This window comes from Neodiprion pinetum, chromosome 5 (assembly GCF_021155775.2).
Source record: "Neodiprion pinetum isolate iyNeoPine1 chromosome 5, iyNeoPine1.2, whole genome shotgun sequence".
NCBI classification, from domain to species: domain Eukaryota; kingdom Metazoa; phylum Arthropoda; class Insecta; order Hymenoptera; family Diprionidae; genus Neodiprion; species Neodiprion pinetum.
This window is the reverse complement of record NC_060236.1, coordinates 3989874-4007396: the sequence shown is the minus strand read 5'-3', so window position 1 is coordinate 4007396 and position 17523 is coordinate 3989874. Positions and strand designations below refer to the sequence as shown.

Genomic DNA, 17523 nt, shown 5'->3' with positions numbered 1-17523 from the left:
ATGGACGGTATTTTTCCCCAAAGAGATCGCGAGTTCCACAGATTTTCATGTCACATTATTCATCTCAAATACACGTTTTGAGTTTTTTCATTACGTAATTGTGATATGAAAAACGTTGAACTAGTCGTTTGAGAAGAGAATAAGATGGGAGAAAAAATTGCACATTTTCAAGATACGCTGCAAGAATATTTAAGACTAATTTATTTATTTACTCGTTTTCCGTCTTAACTTACTAATTAGCAGTTTTTACTGCAGTAGAGACGACAGTGCGGATGAAGGTGTCAGGGCGATAATGAGATCCGCAAACCGCAACCTGGCAAACAGTTCTATTCAACTACGTGAATTTTTCAGTCACGATCTTTATCGCCGAAAAATTAGTCGCTTCGGGCACTTGTTAGAGAAAGAACCGAGAGGTAAATACAGCGGTCTTCAGCTTCTCTGTAAACTCTAAGAATCAGTGTTGAATCGATTTTGGTACGAATTTGGAAAATCGAACAAGGTAGGCTAGAAAAAAAGCCTACAAAGGCGGATACAAAATTAAGATGGAAACAAATTCGGAATTGTGTTTTTTCATTCCTGAACTCGTCTCGCGATCATCGTCAATGCAATAACAAAATGCAATCCTTTCAGCAAAATACTTTTGTCCTGACCCTGACACTGAGTAAGTCAGTCACGTCTCGTTGTCGAAGGTAATAATAATGGTAACGACAACGTTCCATACGTAAGTACCGCTGCAAGGGTAATACACATTTCGTTTAGCAAGTGGTCGATAATTTTTTCGTCACTTCATATAAAACGAGAACGATCCGTTACCGCCACTCCAGATACAATCTTGATCTTCCCGAGCTAACCGCATCACCAAAATCCCCGAATTGACATCTGCGTTAATAAATCAAAATCACCTCGCGACATGGTGAGTCGTATAATATGGTTTTATATATTATAACTTATTTGATCTTTACGTAGCGATAATATCCGCGAGAAAACTTACTATGGTAAGTGTAGCAGTTATTGACGCGTTTAGACCTAATTGTCGAGCCTTTTATTTTCAAAAATTATAAACCGACGGCAAAAATTGTCAATTTCTCGATTACTGAAACCAGTTTCCAGAGGCTTAGACACTGAAAATTTATTGTTTGGTAATTTTATAACCAAGGATCGAACGGATACAACTTAAAAATGTCAATAACCGGTGCTATACACTTGGGCACTTTATCTGCGTCGGATTAATTTCAGCTTGACTTGTTCGTTCTGACTTTCCTTGCGATTCGTCGTTCCGAAGTACAAACGTAAGTGGGTATTTAGCTAATCGGAAACGTTGATCAACAGAGGCAACATATTTCCCAATAACAAGCAATAGTGAATTTCTCGTCAAGTATTCGAAATCACAAGTGATGGATATTCCCTCGGAGAAAGTGAACCGACGGTACGTTTCATGCGCACAATTTCAATATAAGCGAAGCAAGTGCTCAGGGCATAAATTTCGATATCGTAGGGAAATTTTTCTAGGTTTAATTACGAACAATTGTCTGCCGGCTTATCCTAGAGGTATCGCACCTTCGATATTTCATACATATTCCGTTACTTTCGTTCGTGATTTTCTGACGCGTACGAACCCAACGAATATCCTGTAATTGATCACCGATTAATCAAAACCCACTGCAGGGTGAAACAAACAAATAAATCATCTCTGCTCGATTATCCCCGTAGGCAAAAATCCTCCTGCAGGTGACAGTCTTCGCGTTTTTGGCATTGTACGTTTCCGGACAGCCGATAAGTCCGCAGGATGTCGAAGGACTCCTGCCGCAGACTCCAAGGACGAAGAATGAGACGGTCGCAGCTATCATCCAGGATCCCGTCGTGAAGGACGCCGTGCAATCGGTCGTCGGTGACGGAACGCTTTCCGGCCTTGTCGTCAAGAAGGACACCGTCATCCTGCCCGCCAGGACACCGGACGTGGTGAGCATGATCCTGGCTAACTCGACCATTTTTCGAACGGAGAACATAAAGGTTTCACCTTCCGTTTGCCGCAGGTCTTGTCTTACAAACAGCAGATACTTATGGCCCCCCTTTCCGACCTCGAGAACATCCGTAAGAACATCACGGAAGCCGCGACTCTCAAAGCAGAGAAGGAGGAAAAATCCGAGGACAAGGACGTCGAGGAGCTTGGAGTGGTCCAAGTAGTTCCTGTCGATGATCGGGAGTTTCCTGATCCTCCGATAATTCGTCGCAGCGTCCCGGAACCGGAAAAGGTGGTTTTCCAGATTTAACCTTTTCACTCACGGAATTCAATTTTTACTACCACGGAAGTGAAATTGTACGTTTTCTATGTATTGTTCGACCCTGAATGCGAATCTGGTAGCAAAAATTTAATAAAACTAAAATCAACCCCTAAAACGGGGTGAAAACGGGGTGAATTATCAACGTTGTTTCAGACAGTGTTCTTGAATGAGATTTATATGAATATTTATTTTTGAAGCAGTACGATTTTAGACCTATATGCAACCCTAACGAGGGTGAAAACTACCCCTGTGCATTGAATTTTGTTAATTCTGGACATTCTGAGTTCTTCGTTTGTCAACCAATGAATTCCAAGAGTTTTTAGTATACGTTTATTATCAAATTTCTCCGCTAACGAATCATATTCACGAAATTTTGTTTTGCACATCTTCATTCCTAACAATTATAAACAATTATGAATGCACAAAAAATCCCAATCAAGTCAAAGTTTGAGTATTTCTTTTTTTTTACCTAAAAATGTAAATCAATCTGTGACCGAAAGAATTAACCTAAGCTCAAACACACGTTGAATTGGCAAATGTCCTTGAATTTATCACAATCTGTAAACAAATTCTTTTACACCGAAGTCGAGAAAAATTTTTATAAAGAAATTTTTCATAAACATATATGATATGTTGTAAAAATCTCTGTACTACATTCTGTAACTAATTCATTAGCAATGCGGATAATAAATATTTTTTACGAGAAATAAACATATATAAAATTCTAAAAAAATAATTAATTGACGATAACAATTGTCGGTAAAAGTAATCCAATCCCTGATACAAAAATAATTCTTAATTACCGAAATTCACAGCAGGAATCGACCGATTCTTCTCAGACAAAGACCGAAGTTCACAAGTTGGAGATTTCGGGCATCGAAGAAAGCGCGATCAAACTTCCCGAGGGAGTTTTTCCGGAGAATATCAGCCTGCCGGAGATAGTCGAGGATAAAATATCGGCCCCAGTTGTAGCGGTTGTGAGAGAAAAAATTTTACCCGGTTCTGAAAAATCCGTGCTTACTCTTTCCCTGGCTGCGCCAACGGAATCGGGTATTAAAAAAAGCGACACAACCGCCTGGGAGAAAAAGGAAATTCCGGAATACGGAGCAATGATTCCAGTCGCTGTAATTATGCCCGAGGAATCGGAGAATCCGCCGGTTGATATCGAGGTAAAACACTGATCGAGGAATCGATATAATTCGTAGAGTATTTTTACACGGTTACAATTCAAATACAATACCAGTCTTCTCCTATAGCTGTAATACCGTAAAGTTATTCATCTGTTTTCATTTTATATAGCTAACTAACTGCGTGTAGAAATTTAGGGATAATTATTATCGATATTTATGGTGATGGTATATAACGACTTTATAGGTATACGATATACGTGTGAAGAAAACTTTAAAAATAAGAAAACAATTAGTAATAATAATCCATCGATACTGATTATACGAATATGATAATAAAGCTTTTTCGATTGTAAATCAATGATTGTGGGTCTTTCATTACCATGATATTTTTGTTAAACGTTTATACACGTATGTGTAAAATTTTAACAATATTTTCGAAAAGATGTTCTCTTTTTTCTAGCGGCAAATTTTTACACCTCTTTTTATGTTTATTTCAAAATTTCAGGCTAGAAGCCAGACGCCGAAGGAAATTTTAGCAATTTTCACCGTCTCCGGAGACGAAAGTTCTCTTTATCAGAGCGATTCCGGGGATATGGCCGTGGCCGAGGATATTATCTTCAGGCCTCTTTTCCGCTATCGCCAACAGCAGAACGACCGCACCAGAGTTTTGGAAAATAGAGTGTATTATCAGAAAACTCCGTTGTACCGAAGATACAGACCCCCGTACGCTTCGACCGGGGATTATGGGGCACCGTATAAATTCTACAGGAGACGCCAGAGACCCAGATATTATGAGGATTATTGATCGGCTCGCGTATCACGCAATTTGGAGGAAAGAGAAGTGACAAAAATTCGTTTTAATCAAGACTGAAATTTCCACCGATATTCGCTGAGACTTAATTTAGAAAAAAAAAAAAAAAATAACAATAATCCAAATTCCGTAGAAATTTATCCGAGCAAAGCAATTAAGACTGTAATTTGTACGCATTTTCTGTTTAATGAGAATCAAAAATTGACTGACAGAAAAGACTGGAAAAGAAATTCATGGACGCGTGTTACGGTTAATCTTTAATTATTATAAATTATTAACATTAGTTTTAAAAAGTATATTTTTTTCATCGACTATGAATAGATCGAGATAAGACGTTGGTTTTTATTTTTTATTCGTATATGATTATAATTGATAATAAATATTAAATGCAAAAATTTGTTTTATGTACGACTGAAATTGAAGTTTTTTAATCGCTGCAACGACTCAATCGTATTCGTATAATTGTTACTATGTGTTTATTTTTAAATCATACATCAGAATGTTCAATCGCACTTCGTCATACGATTCAAAGTAGTAAATGCAAGGCTTAAATCACCGTGCCTGAATCATTCTTTATACAATATACTTAATACTTCTCTTTCCGTCGTTACTTCACACGACAATCTGCTAAGTAGAAACTCTTCGAGTTGTTTAAATTACGCTTGTACAAAGTTCTTAGAATCAAATCTGACCTTAGGCTTGCTTTCTTTTCGTCTGTGGGTACATGAATAAAATGAAAAGAGAAGATAAATATTAATAAGAAATCACTACGCAAGAATCGAAAACGGTGTCAATAAATTCCCTGAAATTTTCGTGAAGTAACTCTGTAAATATGTCATGAATTTTATCTAAATTCAATCGAATAAAATATTCCGGGGTGAAAGTGATGGCAGGAAATTCATATCGATAGAATTAGAACCGATTCTGTACAAGAAGATTTAAAAGAAATTTTAGCAGAGAAAAACTTCTACCGTAGTTGTTTAGTGAAAAACGGTACAGTACGTGATAGAAACGAATTTTATTCTCGCCTTGATTCTAAATTCGACAAATTTATTCCGCGTTTAAATTTATTCGTGCTCATTGTACTTGCAAATCGATCGTTAGACGTGGAATTACCGCGATATCGAATTCAACCGGCGTATGATAGCAACGGATTTTTGTCGATCATTTAAGCAGGGTCAAAATCCGTGGCATGAAAATATTCAGCTCTCGAAACACTGAGACCCACTTTTGGTTCGACTTAGCATGCGGCAACGAGTTTGCGGCGACGTTCTCGGCTCCGCGGAATTTTCTTGCGGTTATGAATGACTGACGAACCGCAAATCAAGGAGACTAATTCAGTTCAACAATTGATGCTTAGGTTCGAAGAAATACCGTGATAGTTACTTTAAACATTTCACTGAATATGCTGCCACGGAAAATTCCCAGCGAGAATTGCCGGGTAACACATGTTTATGACAGATCATAATGATGGAGTTGTGCGCAATTATCGACAAGCATGAGTTCGCCGATTAGAATTAAAGTCTAACGATTGCACGCAGGCAAATCTGAGAAAGACGTCATAATACAATAATTGAAGCTACAAAACTCTGGCTGATAATACGGTAAGAAGAAAAAGAAACAAAAAGATCGGTAACGATCTAATTTTCCAAGAATCATAAACTTAATTACGTGTTTGGCATTCTCGAAACATAGAATAATTTTTTATTTTACCAGGAAAAAAAAAAATACCCGAGAAATAAACGCTAAGCTTAATTCTTGACCATTTTTTATTCCAATTGTCAAAAACTTCAAGCACGACGCTTGTTGAATGAGCTTCATATTAATTTCACTGGAATACTCGTTATTTAGTATAATGATTGACGAATGAATCGAAATAAAATATCGCTTGTGTTTAAACGGGAAATTGACTCGTTATTTGTCATGTGTTTCACAACCGAGAATGGCGATACGGCAGAATTGTCGATTTTTCATTTATTGTTCTGAACGTTAGCGCAGCGGTGCTAATGGCAGTGCAGCGATTGGAATTGCGTTAGTCATTCATTGTTTAAAGCTTACAAGCAGAATTGATCTGCCTATGTCTGCATTTTCGCACGTATAAACGATGATACTACGACAGGAAGGAACAGTCAACACCCTGATGATCGGTGAATCTTTAATCGTAAGGTCTAGATGAATCTTCATAATTTGGAAGCTATATTAGTCACGCACAGTGGGTTGTTTATTTTGTTAACTCTTTTTTTTACATTCATAAAACAAATTACGTCGGATCACAGAATGAATAAATTTTGTTGCATGTGAGAAATGAATCATCAAAACTCAGCAACGAACGTGTGGAAATATCCGGGAAATGATAGGAAATTTCGAGAGTTTGATTCGAGAATTTATCAGAAACATAAAGGTGATATCGCAATAAGTATTTTGGGTAAAATCAGACCCACTAAGATTCGTCGAGTGTAATTTTTGGCCCGCTTTCTCCAAATACCAAACTGACATAATGAGCGAGCATCGACAGTAAAGCCGATAATAATTTACCTCGGAGTTCATCAGACGGAATGATGCCAGTGCTCGTTTCGCGCCGTTAATGAATCACGAATATTTTGAGCGGTCAAAATCAGAGGGACGGATGTCACCGGCCTTTCTCAGACTCTAGCGCCCTTCTTCGCGTAGACGGTGGATCTTGTTTATATACCGGGAACGCGCGTAATCGCCCGTTACAGTGAATCCGCACAAGAAAACTGGTTTAAACGTCCTGCGAACGTGTACTGCAGGCTCTAAAATAATACACGGAACGGAGTACGCACAGCGGCCGGTCTCGAGATCGCCTTGAGGTATATATAAGCATTGTCTGCGTTGTGAGGTGAGCTCAGAACGCGCGTGAAGTCTGTACCAGCTGCTTTGCAAACCCGGAAGTTAATTAAGCCCTCGTTGGAACTCGACTCGATTTACAGTGTTATAATATCCCGGGTTTTGGACACAAGGAGCGCAAAACCATGAGAAACTTCTTCCTGGTAATTGCTTTTTTCAATTACAAACCAAAACACTTGTCATAAGAAAAAAAAGAATAAGAAAAAAAAAAAATATCACAGGTTGCGATTTTACCAAATGTATGATGATAAAAGAAATATTTCGTTGGTTCAGAATAAAAATACGGTTAGTTTGACGCAATAACCACAAAATTGCTTCGTTCGGATAAATTTTCCGTTGAACCAAAGAACAGGTTTATTGATTTTTTTTTTGCTTCAAAAAACATTTCGTTCGATTGCATGTTCGTTAGCCGTATTTGGTTAATGCAAGAAATGCTGCATTCTCTGTGAGCACAGTATTTCGTAACCAAAACCGCCAAGGATTTTGTAAAACCAGGTGAATATCGAGCCTCATGAGTATTTCAAATTACAGATTACGCTACTGGCTCTGATAGCCCTTGAAGCAACTTTGGCAGCGCCTTCGGACCGAAAGAAGGATGATCTTACGAAATCGGGCGGGGAAATCCCGAGGATTTCACACAACGTGGGCGTCAAGACGACCCGGAGGAGGAACGTGGGTCCCGCAACAAGTCCCGGAGTCCAGAGTCACGTTTTGCGGGATGAATCGGTTGGGAACAACGGCCACATCGAGAGGGTCAGCCTCAACCGGGTTTCGGCTCTCGATGGAAGCGTCGATGAGGTCAAAGTCGAGGCTGGAAAACCGGGAATCTTCGCCTACGGAATGCCGAAACGGATCCTGGAGAACAACGGATTTATTGAACGCGTTTCTCACATCGAGGATGAGGAAAAGGGCGGAAAACGCGCGGCCAGATCCGTTCAACAACTGAGGGAACAATCGGCGTACCTCGAAGTTCAGGAAGCCAAGGTATTTAGACTGCTTTTTGAGTGCAAGTACAAGTACAAGTATGTATTACCGATGATCCTTGAGATCGAAGGTTGACTTGCGTGAAGAGCCGATTGTTGTTAATGCAGATTTAAAAAATTTTTTACTCCCATATATTTAGGATTAATTGAAAAATGCTTATCTTTCTTTAAAGCTGGGGCGTGACTTCTAAGTTGAGGCTGATTCACCTGCACGCGATATAAATTCATCCAGGAATTGTGCGTGAAAGAAAAAAGGCCCGAAGGTGAAGACAAAGAAAGTAAAAACTCTCTGTTCGTTACCAAAAAATAAGAAAGTATTACTTGAATATTCATAGTTATTATCCTTGTATTATTAGTTATATTATCATATAAGTAACATGTATACTACAAGATGTATATATATATATATATATAGATTTTCGTATTGTATAAGCTAATCGTATAAAAAGAACTTTTAACAAGATTTTAACCTCTGAGAAATTTATGCTTGAAAAATTTCTCGATCTTTTGTAAAAAGTGAATAAAACAGTAAATAAACTTACAGTCTTTTCGTATTCCTTTCAATAGTGTTGAATTTCAAACGAAACTACGCTATCGCTATCGTTTCACCGCTTATGGTACGTTTAGTACAGCGTTACGTTAAATACTTTGTACTACATTATACATACATACATACACGCGTGAATATATGCCAGGAACGAAACACGTTGCGCATATCGAATGAGCGTGATCAGCTTTTGTTCGCGATCACGTAACGCGGTTAGAAAAATAAAAAATCCCGTAATGTAAAGAAGGAAAGAAAGAAGAATTAGAAAAAAAAATAAATAAATTATGGTGTCGTAAAATTTTGCAGTATCCGGAACAGGACGGATTAAAATCTCTCTGAGTATAACTTTGTCTCCGCCTCTATCGGTGTTGTGATAAGTGTACATAGTTTACAACTTTCGTTGAGGGCCACACAAATCGGCGATCGGGTCGATAGATAAAATTCCGGTTTGTCAGAAGGCCGGGTATAGATAGAGATATTTGGGCGTGCATAATCTACACCTAAATTTCGCTACGAATGACGTCATGTACGATAAGTAATCAAGGACGTCTTAATTGTGCTTATTAAAGTATAAAAATCCCGTTCGATTTATCGATATGCCGGATTTTTCACCGAACTTTTTTATACCCCGCGATGAAATAATCGGCGACATCAATACTTCGTCCGATTACAATTCGAGCCTCGATACTCAAACCAGGTTATTATACTATAAATATATTATTATTCGCAAAGTATTCAGTTAAATGTTCTTTCGAAAGATGAATATAACACGGCAGCAGAAAGGGGGGGGGGGGGGGGGGGATAAAAAACGGTAAAAGCACCGTCTAATTAGCTGCTAATCGGGCTTATCGCTTGCAGTTTAATTACTATACGTGCTCAGTTTTAAAGTCTCCTGAAATAAAGCGAAATAATGCAATCATTCCAAAAATGATTTAACATTTTAGATTACCGGATCGAAACATACCGACAAATATCGTCGCAAAGGCGTTTTTATACGTTTTGGATTTTCTCTTGATGATAATCCTGCTGCCTTTTACCACGTGTCAAAAGATCTACGGAAACGATCATTTGATGGTGATGCTCCGAGTCATTCTCGAGGTTCGTTAAAGTCCCTTCGTATACGCGGGTCCTGAAAAGCCGATAAAAATTTCCAAATCTTACTAATCCCAGGTCAGTCTTGAGCTGGCAATGTGGCTGGTCCTCGCCGGTGTTTCGATACTGACATCGGCTGCTCTGATATTCGATGATCTCTACAGTGGCAAGGAAGGATCCGAAGGCTACAGAAGGTTGGTAAAAAAGAGCACGATCGATCCGGAGCAAGAGAATCGTACCCAGGAACAGCCGGCGAGCGAAATCGTTGAGGAAAAATCAACGCCTCGAGATAAAAATGATAGTGAGATCTTATCCTGGAGACTCGCGGTATTTTTGATTTTTTTATGCACTGGGAATAATATTCCTGAATTTTATATCTTGCAGGGACCGAGGAGACGGGTGTAGATCATTCAATTAATCTGCACGGTAATCGAGAAAGGATTTACTCGAAAAACCGCAGCTTAATGCCCGAAAATCCTTCGAGGACGGAATCGCGAAACTCTGAAGTAAAATAATATTGATAACTGTTAATTGGCTGTAATTTTGGTAATCATTCTAATTTCTTTTGACAGAAAGACGATGATCGTGTCTTAAACTTTTCATTCTACAAGCCTCTTCAGCACGGTATTAACGCAGCGTCATCGACTGCAGAAAGAAAACGATTCGGTTGCTTGGTGAACGATTTTTTGCCCAGATGATCGTAGAAATGTTGTTCCTGTTTCTTGTTTTCCGAAAGATTTACCGTAGTCTTTGCTTTCATAAAGTAATAAAGTCGGTTACTCGTATCTCATTTCCTGAATAAAATTCTTTCCGAACTATTATCATTCTATGGGGACTGATTTACGTTTGAAATATTATTGGCTAATTACCGGCGAGTCAATCGTAGTATTTAAAGAGGGCGGAGAAAGTGGTCTGGGAAAATTGTTCACCCGGTATTGTAGCGTGAAAATTCTACGCTCGTCTAGAAACCAAAGCGTTTGCAAATACCGTGGTAAAAGCCCCGAGGCGGAAAAATACGGGAAAGTCGGACTTCCATTAGGGATGTTTCACCGCGTATAAATAATGGACAATAGCGCTTGCTTCCATCATTCGAGTGTGATCGTTCACAAGTAGCATTTCAATTCTGACAACATGCACGCGCTCAGGATATTCCTAGTAGTGGTAAGTTCAGAAAGTTTTAAAACTACGAGTACTGTAAACAATAATTTTTGCGATTAATCTGAAAGTTGAGTCATCAAGTACCGTCAGATCGACACGAAATTGGTCCATCTTGCATTTTTCTAACAGTGCTGGTGTTGGAATTAGAAAAAACTAATCCATTTCGTCGTCTAACTTTGTTCATTTTCTGTCGTCAAACCAGGTGGTGGTTATGGTCGTGACGTCCGAGGGATTCGCGATTTTAGGAGCGAAGAAACTACTGTTCAAAAAGGTGAAAGCAGTGAAGCTTGGTTTTCTGGCAGACGCCAAGTTGGCGGCATTGAAGTTCAAGGCAGGAGCCAAGCTGAAGAAGGCAGCGATCCTTGATACGTTCAAGGCTCTGGCCAAAGCGAAGGTGGGTCTAATCGGTGGAGTGAAGGCGGCTAAGCTGAAGTTCCTGGCTGGATTAGCGGCCATAAAGCTTGCAAAATTGGCGGCGATCAAGGCAGCGAAGCTCACCTTCTTCAAGTCGCTTGTCGCGGCCAAAGTGGCGGAAAAAATAGTCTTCGACGGCGGTGCCGCGCTCCTTCACGGTGCGAAAAAAGTCGTCAAGGGTGGTCTTGGAGGCGTTTTTAAAGGCGATCTCAAGGAAGAAAAATACGTCGAGGGCAAGAAGGGAAAAACCTTCCTCGAAGGAATCGGCGGTCTTTTCGGAGGTATCGGCGGCACCGGTGGTCTATTTGGCGGAAGTGGCGGCATCGGCGGTCTCTTCGGCGGAAAAGGCGACTATGGCGGTAACCCCTTCAGCTCGATCTTCGGGAACATTCTTCTGAACGCGTTTAACGGAGGAGCATATGGCCGCGTCGATAACAGACCCAAGGTTGACCTCAGCGACATTATTTCAGGCATATCCGGTCTCGGCCGACTTCCGTCCCTCATTTCTACCTCCAACAAACCCGCCATCAATATCCAGACCTACCAGGCTAATTCGGCACCTGCTTTCGTCCAGACCTACGAACACCCTCCCCCTGTTTTGACCAGCTTCTCGCCTCCGGTCGTCTCCTACACTCCCGAGCACTCCTTTGCTCCTGAACACACTCACTCGTCTCCTCCGGAGCACTCCTTTGTTCCTGAAGACATTTACTCGCCTCCTCCGGACCACTCCTTTGTTCCGGAACACACTTACGGAGCTCCTCCGGAGCACTCTTACTCATCTCCCCCTGAGCACTCATATTCGGCTCCAGCCACCGTCTACGGCCCCCCAAGCCACTCTTACTCTCCACCCTCAACGAGCTACGGAGTACCAGAATATTAGATTTAATAGTTAATTATACAATAATACACCGTTGAGATACTGTTTACTTGTACCCATGTTTTGTAAATAAAATCTATTTAATATCAAAGATAGCAGCGTTTTCTTTCGTATTCGAAGCTTGTTCCTCCTTTAAACCGGGAGTTCTTTGTCAAATTTACCGCTCAACGCCAGCGGATAGGCAACCGAAGCTACATCTTGGATATACAGTAGCAACGCGACGCCGACAGATAGGCAACCGAGGCTCATTTTTTATTAGCAGTTTGCCTATCTGCTGGCGCTTTACCAAGATTCCCGGTGTATCGATCGATGGCCTCTTTTGGTTGCAGACTTTATTGCTTTACCAGCTCATCGTTATTAAAAATCATTTTAATGACCTAGAGATAAAACGAACATCAATAGTGATTAATGATGTTAATTTATTCCTACAACTTCTGATTGATACATCAGTTTTTCGTTGTTGCAACAGAGTGTTCAAGAACTTGAATAGCGCCTGTCTAGCTGATCAATATACTTCCCTGGTAATTCTTTTTTTGTACAAGTTTTTTTACACATCGCATGTCGATACAATGAATTGTCTGCGTTGTTTCCTTTTCACTGGTCAAAATATCGAATATTAATTAAATTGAACAGCTCCATTAATCAGCCGACCTTTGATCGCAATGTGAATTGATCGCGTGAGTATAGATCATAAAAGAGGGTGAGTGTGAGAGTGCTTGTACATGTGAATAAATTGTGAAGTGACATTAACGGAATTTTCGCTACAACCGAATTGCTATTTGGTTAATTGATTCAATAACGAGTTTTTTTTTTTTTTTTTTTGCCCTGCCGCATATCTTTAATGTTGTAAAATTATTCGAATCCGGTATAAGTGCCAAAAAATTCCGCAATTTTTATTTCCCATATAAGACTAGTATTTGCTACGCTCCTGTACTATTTATGTTATGTTCATTACTACAAACTACACTATGTTCCCTGCATGCTGATTATCATCCGTTATACGTGCAAATAATTTCCCCGGCTATACTGCAATTTCTTGCAAGGCTATTAAAGCTAAAAACAAGGTAAACAATAATCTTCAATTCGATTCTTCAATACCGCGATATTCATGAACTTGAGTATCGCATGTCTACCATGACACATCTGCCCGTAGTTCGTGTTTAGATGTCAGAGGTGACCTGTTGTAATTGTAAATGAAGGATGACTTGCATTGTATTATTAGCGAATACCAATTTGAATATCCTCAAGTACTCGATAGCCCAATTTCTACCTTATTGTCTGAATGAATTTCAGTGGAATTTAGATAATTCAAAGTACCAAAAAAGATAGTGAAACAACTTTGATGAAACGAGAAACCTTGAGACGAATTATCCGAGTACCGAGTACCGAGTGGTGCAATTAACGCCACGCGCCTCCTCAGTATTTTAACAAGAGAAATCTCGTTGTAATTAAAGACAACGATGTATGCAGCTGTTTGAACCGGGCTTTAAAATCGTCGAACATATCCCTGGGCCTCAATTTTGCCAACTGAAAAAACGATGCGAACTCGCAAAGTCGCGGTACACACTCGTTGTTAAGCGCAAGGTCCGGTTCGGTATAAGAAGGCTTTCAGCGCCGTTCTCCAATTCAGTCAGGTGTCATTGGTTACAGGCATTGGATCATCCTTATCTCTGTGACGTCGATTAAAGTCCCATTTGGCGTAAGATCGTTGTTACGAAATTCAGTGTGACATCCGGCAAAGACATAAATCGTTAAGTGACTAGGCAGATTCGCGCCTAAGCGATGCGTTTCGTTCTGATCCTCGTGGCCGTCCTGACAATTTCGTCTCACGCGGCAGCCCAAATCATCTTGGGAACCTTCGGTCACAAAAATTTAATCCATGGTCGAGATCGGCATACAGACAGACGGAGTGACGATCGGCGAAACGGTCTACTACCCAACATATTAACAGTAAAAAGGGTGATCACCCATGATCGCAACCACGGAAGAAATGATCACGTACGTATTTATTTGTTTGTTCTCCTTTAGGCTAATTTCTTCATTTTCTCCGTCACAGATTCTCGCCAACCTTTAATTTTCTCTATCTCAGAACCGGCACCATATGCAATCAGATAATCATCCGGATCGACGGTATTCGAACCTGTGTCCTTGCCCGATTGACTCTCCCGGAAACCAATGGACTCATCAACGTCCACCACCGTCTCAATACCCTGAACAATACTATAACGACTACGACCAGGGCATGAAAGGTCCTTATTCCAACCAGTTCTATGAGGATTGGAACGGTCAGCAGCGTCCGGGACCACGTCCTACACCTTCATCCCCACATCACCATGGACCTCCACCTCCTCGACCTCCATTCCCACATCACCATGGACCTCCACCTCCTCCACCACCGTATAATAGACCTGGTCCACCTCCACCATCACCGTATAACAGACCTGGTCCGCCACCGCAACCAGATTATACTAGACCTCGTCCAGAACCACAACCAAATTACAACAGACCCGGGCCATGGCCGCAGCCAGATTATAACAGACCTGATCCAGAACCACAATCGAATTACAACAGACCTGGTTCAGAACCACAGCCAGATTATAACAGACCTGGCCCAGAACCACAACCAAGTTACAACAGACCTGGTCCAGAACCACAACCAAGTTACAACAGACCTGGTCCAGAACCACAACCAAGTTACAACAGACCTGGTCCAGAACCACAACCAGATTATAACAAACCTGAACTATCAACACCGCGTCCACCGGCACCATCACCTTCATCAAATGGCGAGACGGCGGACAAGACAGAAATCGCAGGAGCGACGACAGAGACTTCAACAGCGGTTGAGTTCATTAAAGAGCCTCACATTCCGAGTATTTCTTTAGAAAATCCAGAGCCTTTTACAGAGCTTGAGGTTTCAAGTTCACCTTCGGTAGGACCAGAGCCTTCGGTAGATCATGCAAACGGAAGCGAGAAGGGAGCGACTGAAAGCTCAGTTCAGAGCCAGTCGACGACGGAATTCGATTGGAATAATTACTTCCCTCAAGTTTCGGTTGACAATCCTGGTGGTGCTGGAGTTATTGATATCAGAGGAGATTTTAGGTAGATGATTATTGGACCAGTAAGCCGGTTAATGGACAATACGCGGAAGCAGGTATAGGTGAATTTTGCATGCAGAATTCTCGGTCTTTGGACACTCGCTTTGAAAGTGAAATCATGACTCAACTATTTTTGCCATCAATTTTTTCGAGAAAAAATAACGACGGACGTTTTGTGTTCATTGGAATTATGATTCTGGGAATCACGTGAAGTTCCAAGTTGTTCACGGCAGGCATTTTGTTTCTGTATCTCAGGTGTATAAAATGATTCCGGAACACATTTTCCACGATATTGGCGAAATTTCAACCGATTCCATTTATTTTATCACCAAAGACTTGGATCTGATTGCTATACTTCAGGCAGGTTCGAAAAACGTATTTTTATTACCGAAAATTCACCTTGAGCGTAATTGACTCGTACGCATTATTATGGCTTATCATTAAGGTGAAGCTCTAGTGAATCTGCGCTAATGAATCTTTAACGTTTTCCACGCTCTTTGACATTCGCTTACAAATAAATTGCAATCGATTGAATCAAACAAAAACCACCGCGAACAGGGGATTCAAAAAATCTACATCACCGGAGCTCAATTTCCTCACAAATTAGTCGTGGAATTTTTATTCCACTGCAACCTCAACCAAAGTCTTGTAAAATAGGGTATGTAACTTTACATATTATAATTATTCACGGGGTGTTATATGTTAATAGAGGAGTGTACTCGTAGTTTGAATTAAATTTTTTACTGTTCAAGGTTTATCATTGCGTGACCAAATCCTATCCTCTGTGTCATAATCGCATAAAATTCCCACTTAAAAGAAAATAAAAATAAATAACATATGAAATTTCATTTCCGCCTGCAAGACGGCAACCCGATTCACGCATCATTTATTGCACGTTGTAAAATGATCTCCAATTTCGATTCTTCACCACCGAGAGACGTTAACGTGCGTTAAAATTTCAATCTTAATCACAGACGAGGAGTAAATAAAAAATACTTACTTCTGACATTTAAAAACCTGTTAATCAATCGAATTGTAAGCGAAGGCATTTTTTACACGAACGTAATTACATTTAAACGCGAGTTCATCGTCGCGAATAGATGGCAAATTCTTTACATTTAAATCGTAGCATGATTTTCGCACATCGGAGATCGCGAGCCGAATAGAGAAGAACCACAGGTATTTGCTATTCAGCCATTTACAAGTAACACGCTGTCAAGTACTGTTCGTCAAAGTGATTAGCATGGATTTGCAATTATAATAAACACATCTGGCAATAGGCTACTTCGGTTCTGCGAAGCCCTGACGAAACGAGTCTTAACCGAATTATCGAGAATAAGGCACGTTGAATATTTCCGATAACACCTTAGAGTGGTTCGAAAATTTATTTAATAGTGAACGCCAGCTTGACAGCAGCTCAGTCCTAATATACGTTCAATTTTTCGGGGGTCACTAGCCTCTCATTTAAACGCATGCGGCAATAGTTGAGTTCATGCAGGTATAGGCCATTCCACAAACGATTCCGATCGGCGATCTGCGTTTCTATATTTTCCACAAGCTTTAAAATCCATTGATACATTCGCAGAGAAAATCTTTTCGCAAATTTTCTATCCAATACCGTTTCATTGCAGCTTCTTTTTTCTTTTTTAATTTTTTTTTTTTTCCAAGTAAAGACGTTAGAAATCCTACGCTACGTGACTTGGATCTAACGAGTATGCATAAATTGTAGAAAAAATTTGAGTATCTATCGGAAAAATCAAAGCACGCAAAATCCACCTAATTGACAGGGAATTATCCATACTACTTCGCTCAAGCCTTGAGGCGTCATAAAGGGACGCATGGATTTCACAACCGCTAAGAAGACGGTAAAAAAAGGTAATAGATTTGAGCCACAGCCACAGCAGCATTGACCATGCAGTTGCGCAATTTGACCAAGAGTAAACCGCTCTGTCCGCTGCAGATGTTACGATGAAACTGTACCGGGTGACCGTATTTAAATTTTATACCGCCCAGACTAGCAAAACGAAAATTCGACTGCGAATCGCGAAAAGAGAATTTGGCTTCAAGCAAGGAACCGCTTTTTGTCCTATGTTTTCTCTGACAGGGACGAGGTAAAAATGAATTTGATATTTCGGTCGAATAAGTTACACGGAGAGACGATTGAGTATATTATTGTCATTTTTTTTAGATGAAGAAGATCGAGAAGTCGAAGGGTTTGAACAACGGACCCGCGTTATAAAAATGGGTGCCCATTACACTGGTC

General features: G+C 40.3%; 4 protein-coding genes across 6 annotated transcripts; all 4 read left to right on the top strand.

Moving 5' to 3' along the window:
• Positions 1–808: 808 nt before the first annotated feature.
• LOC124220633 (uncharacterized) lies at positions 809–4404 on the top strand. 3 transcript variants are annotated; one of them, XM_046629825.1, is made up of 5 exons: positions 809–913; positions 1711–1956; positions 2034–2252; positions 3098–3451; positions 3918–4404. In XM_046629825.1, exons 1-5 carry the CDS (start codon positions 911–913, stop codon positions 4215–4217), a joined length of 1122 nt encoding a protein of 373 aa, XP_046485781.1. In that variant the 5' UTR covers positions 809–910; the 3' UTR covers positions 4218–4404. The 3 variants fall into 3 exon arrangements, with proteins under 3 accessions (XP_046485781.1, XP_046485780.1, XP_046485779.1); XM_046629824.1 differs by having other exon boundaries at positions 1711–1959; positions 3101–3451; XM_046629823.1 differs by having other exon boundaries at positions 1711–1959.
• Positions 4405–7073: 2669 nt separating this feature from the next.
• LOC124220635 (uncharacterized) lies at positions 7074–8611 on the top strand. Its single transcript, XM_046629826.1, has 3 exons — positions 7074–7234; positions 7623–8075; positions 8248–8611. Exons 1-3 carry the CDS (start codon positions 7217–7219, stop codon positions 8263–8265), a joined length of 489 nt encoding a protein of 162 aa, XP_046485782.1. The 5' UTR covers positions 7074–7216; the 3' UTR covers positions 8266–8611.
• A 2202-nt stretch (positions 8612–10813) lies between these two features.
• Positions 10814–12212, top strand: LOC124219949 (uncharacterized). The gene is made up of 2 exons (XM_069136211.1): positions 10814–10874; positions 11074–12212. Exons 1-2 carry the CDS (start codon positions 10845–10847, stop codon positions 12163–12165), a joined length of 1122 nt encoding a protein of 373 aa, XP_068992312.1. The 5' UTR covers positions 10814–10844; the 3' UTR covers positions 12166–12212.
• A 1570-nt stretch (positions 12213–13782) lies between these two features.
• On the top strand, positions 13783–16015 carry LOC124220632 (uncharacterized). The gene is made up of 2 exons (XM_046629822.2): positions 13783–14160; positions 14252–16015. The coding sequence occupies exons 1-2, from the start codon at positions 13945–13947 to the stop codon at positions 15266–15268; spliced, it is 1233 nt and encodes a 410-aa protein (XP_046485778.1). The 5' UTR covers positions 13783–13944; the 3' UTR covers positions 15269–16015.
• The last annotated feature ends 1508 nt before the right edge of the window (positions 16016–17523 follow it).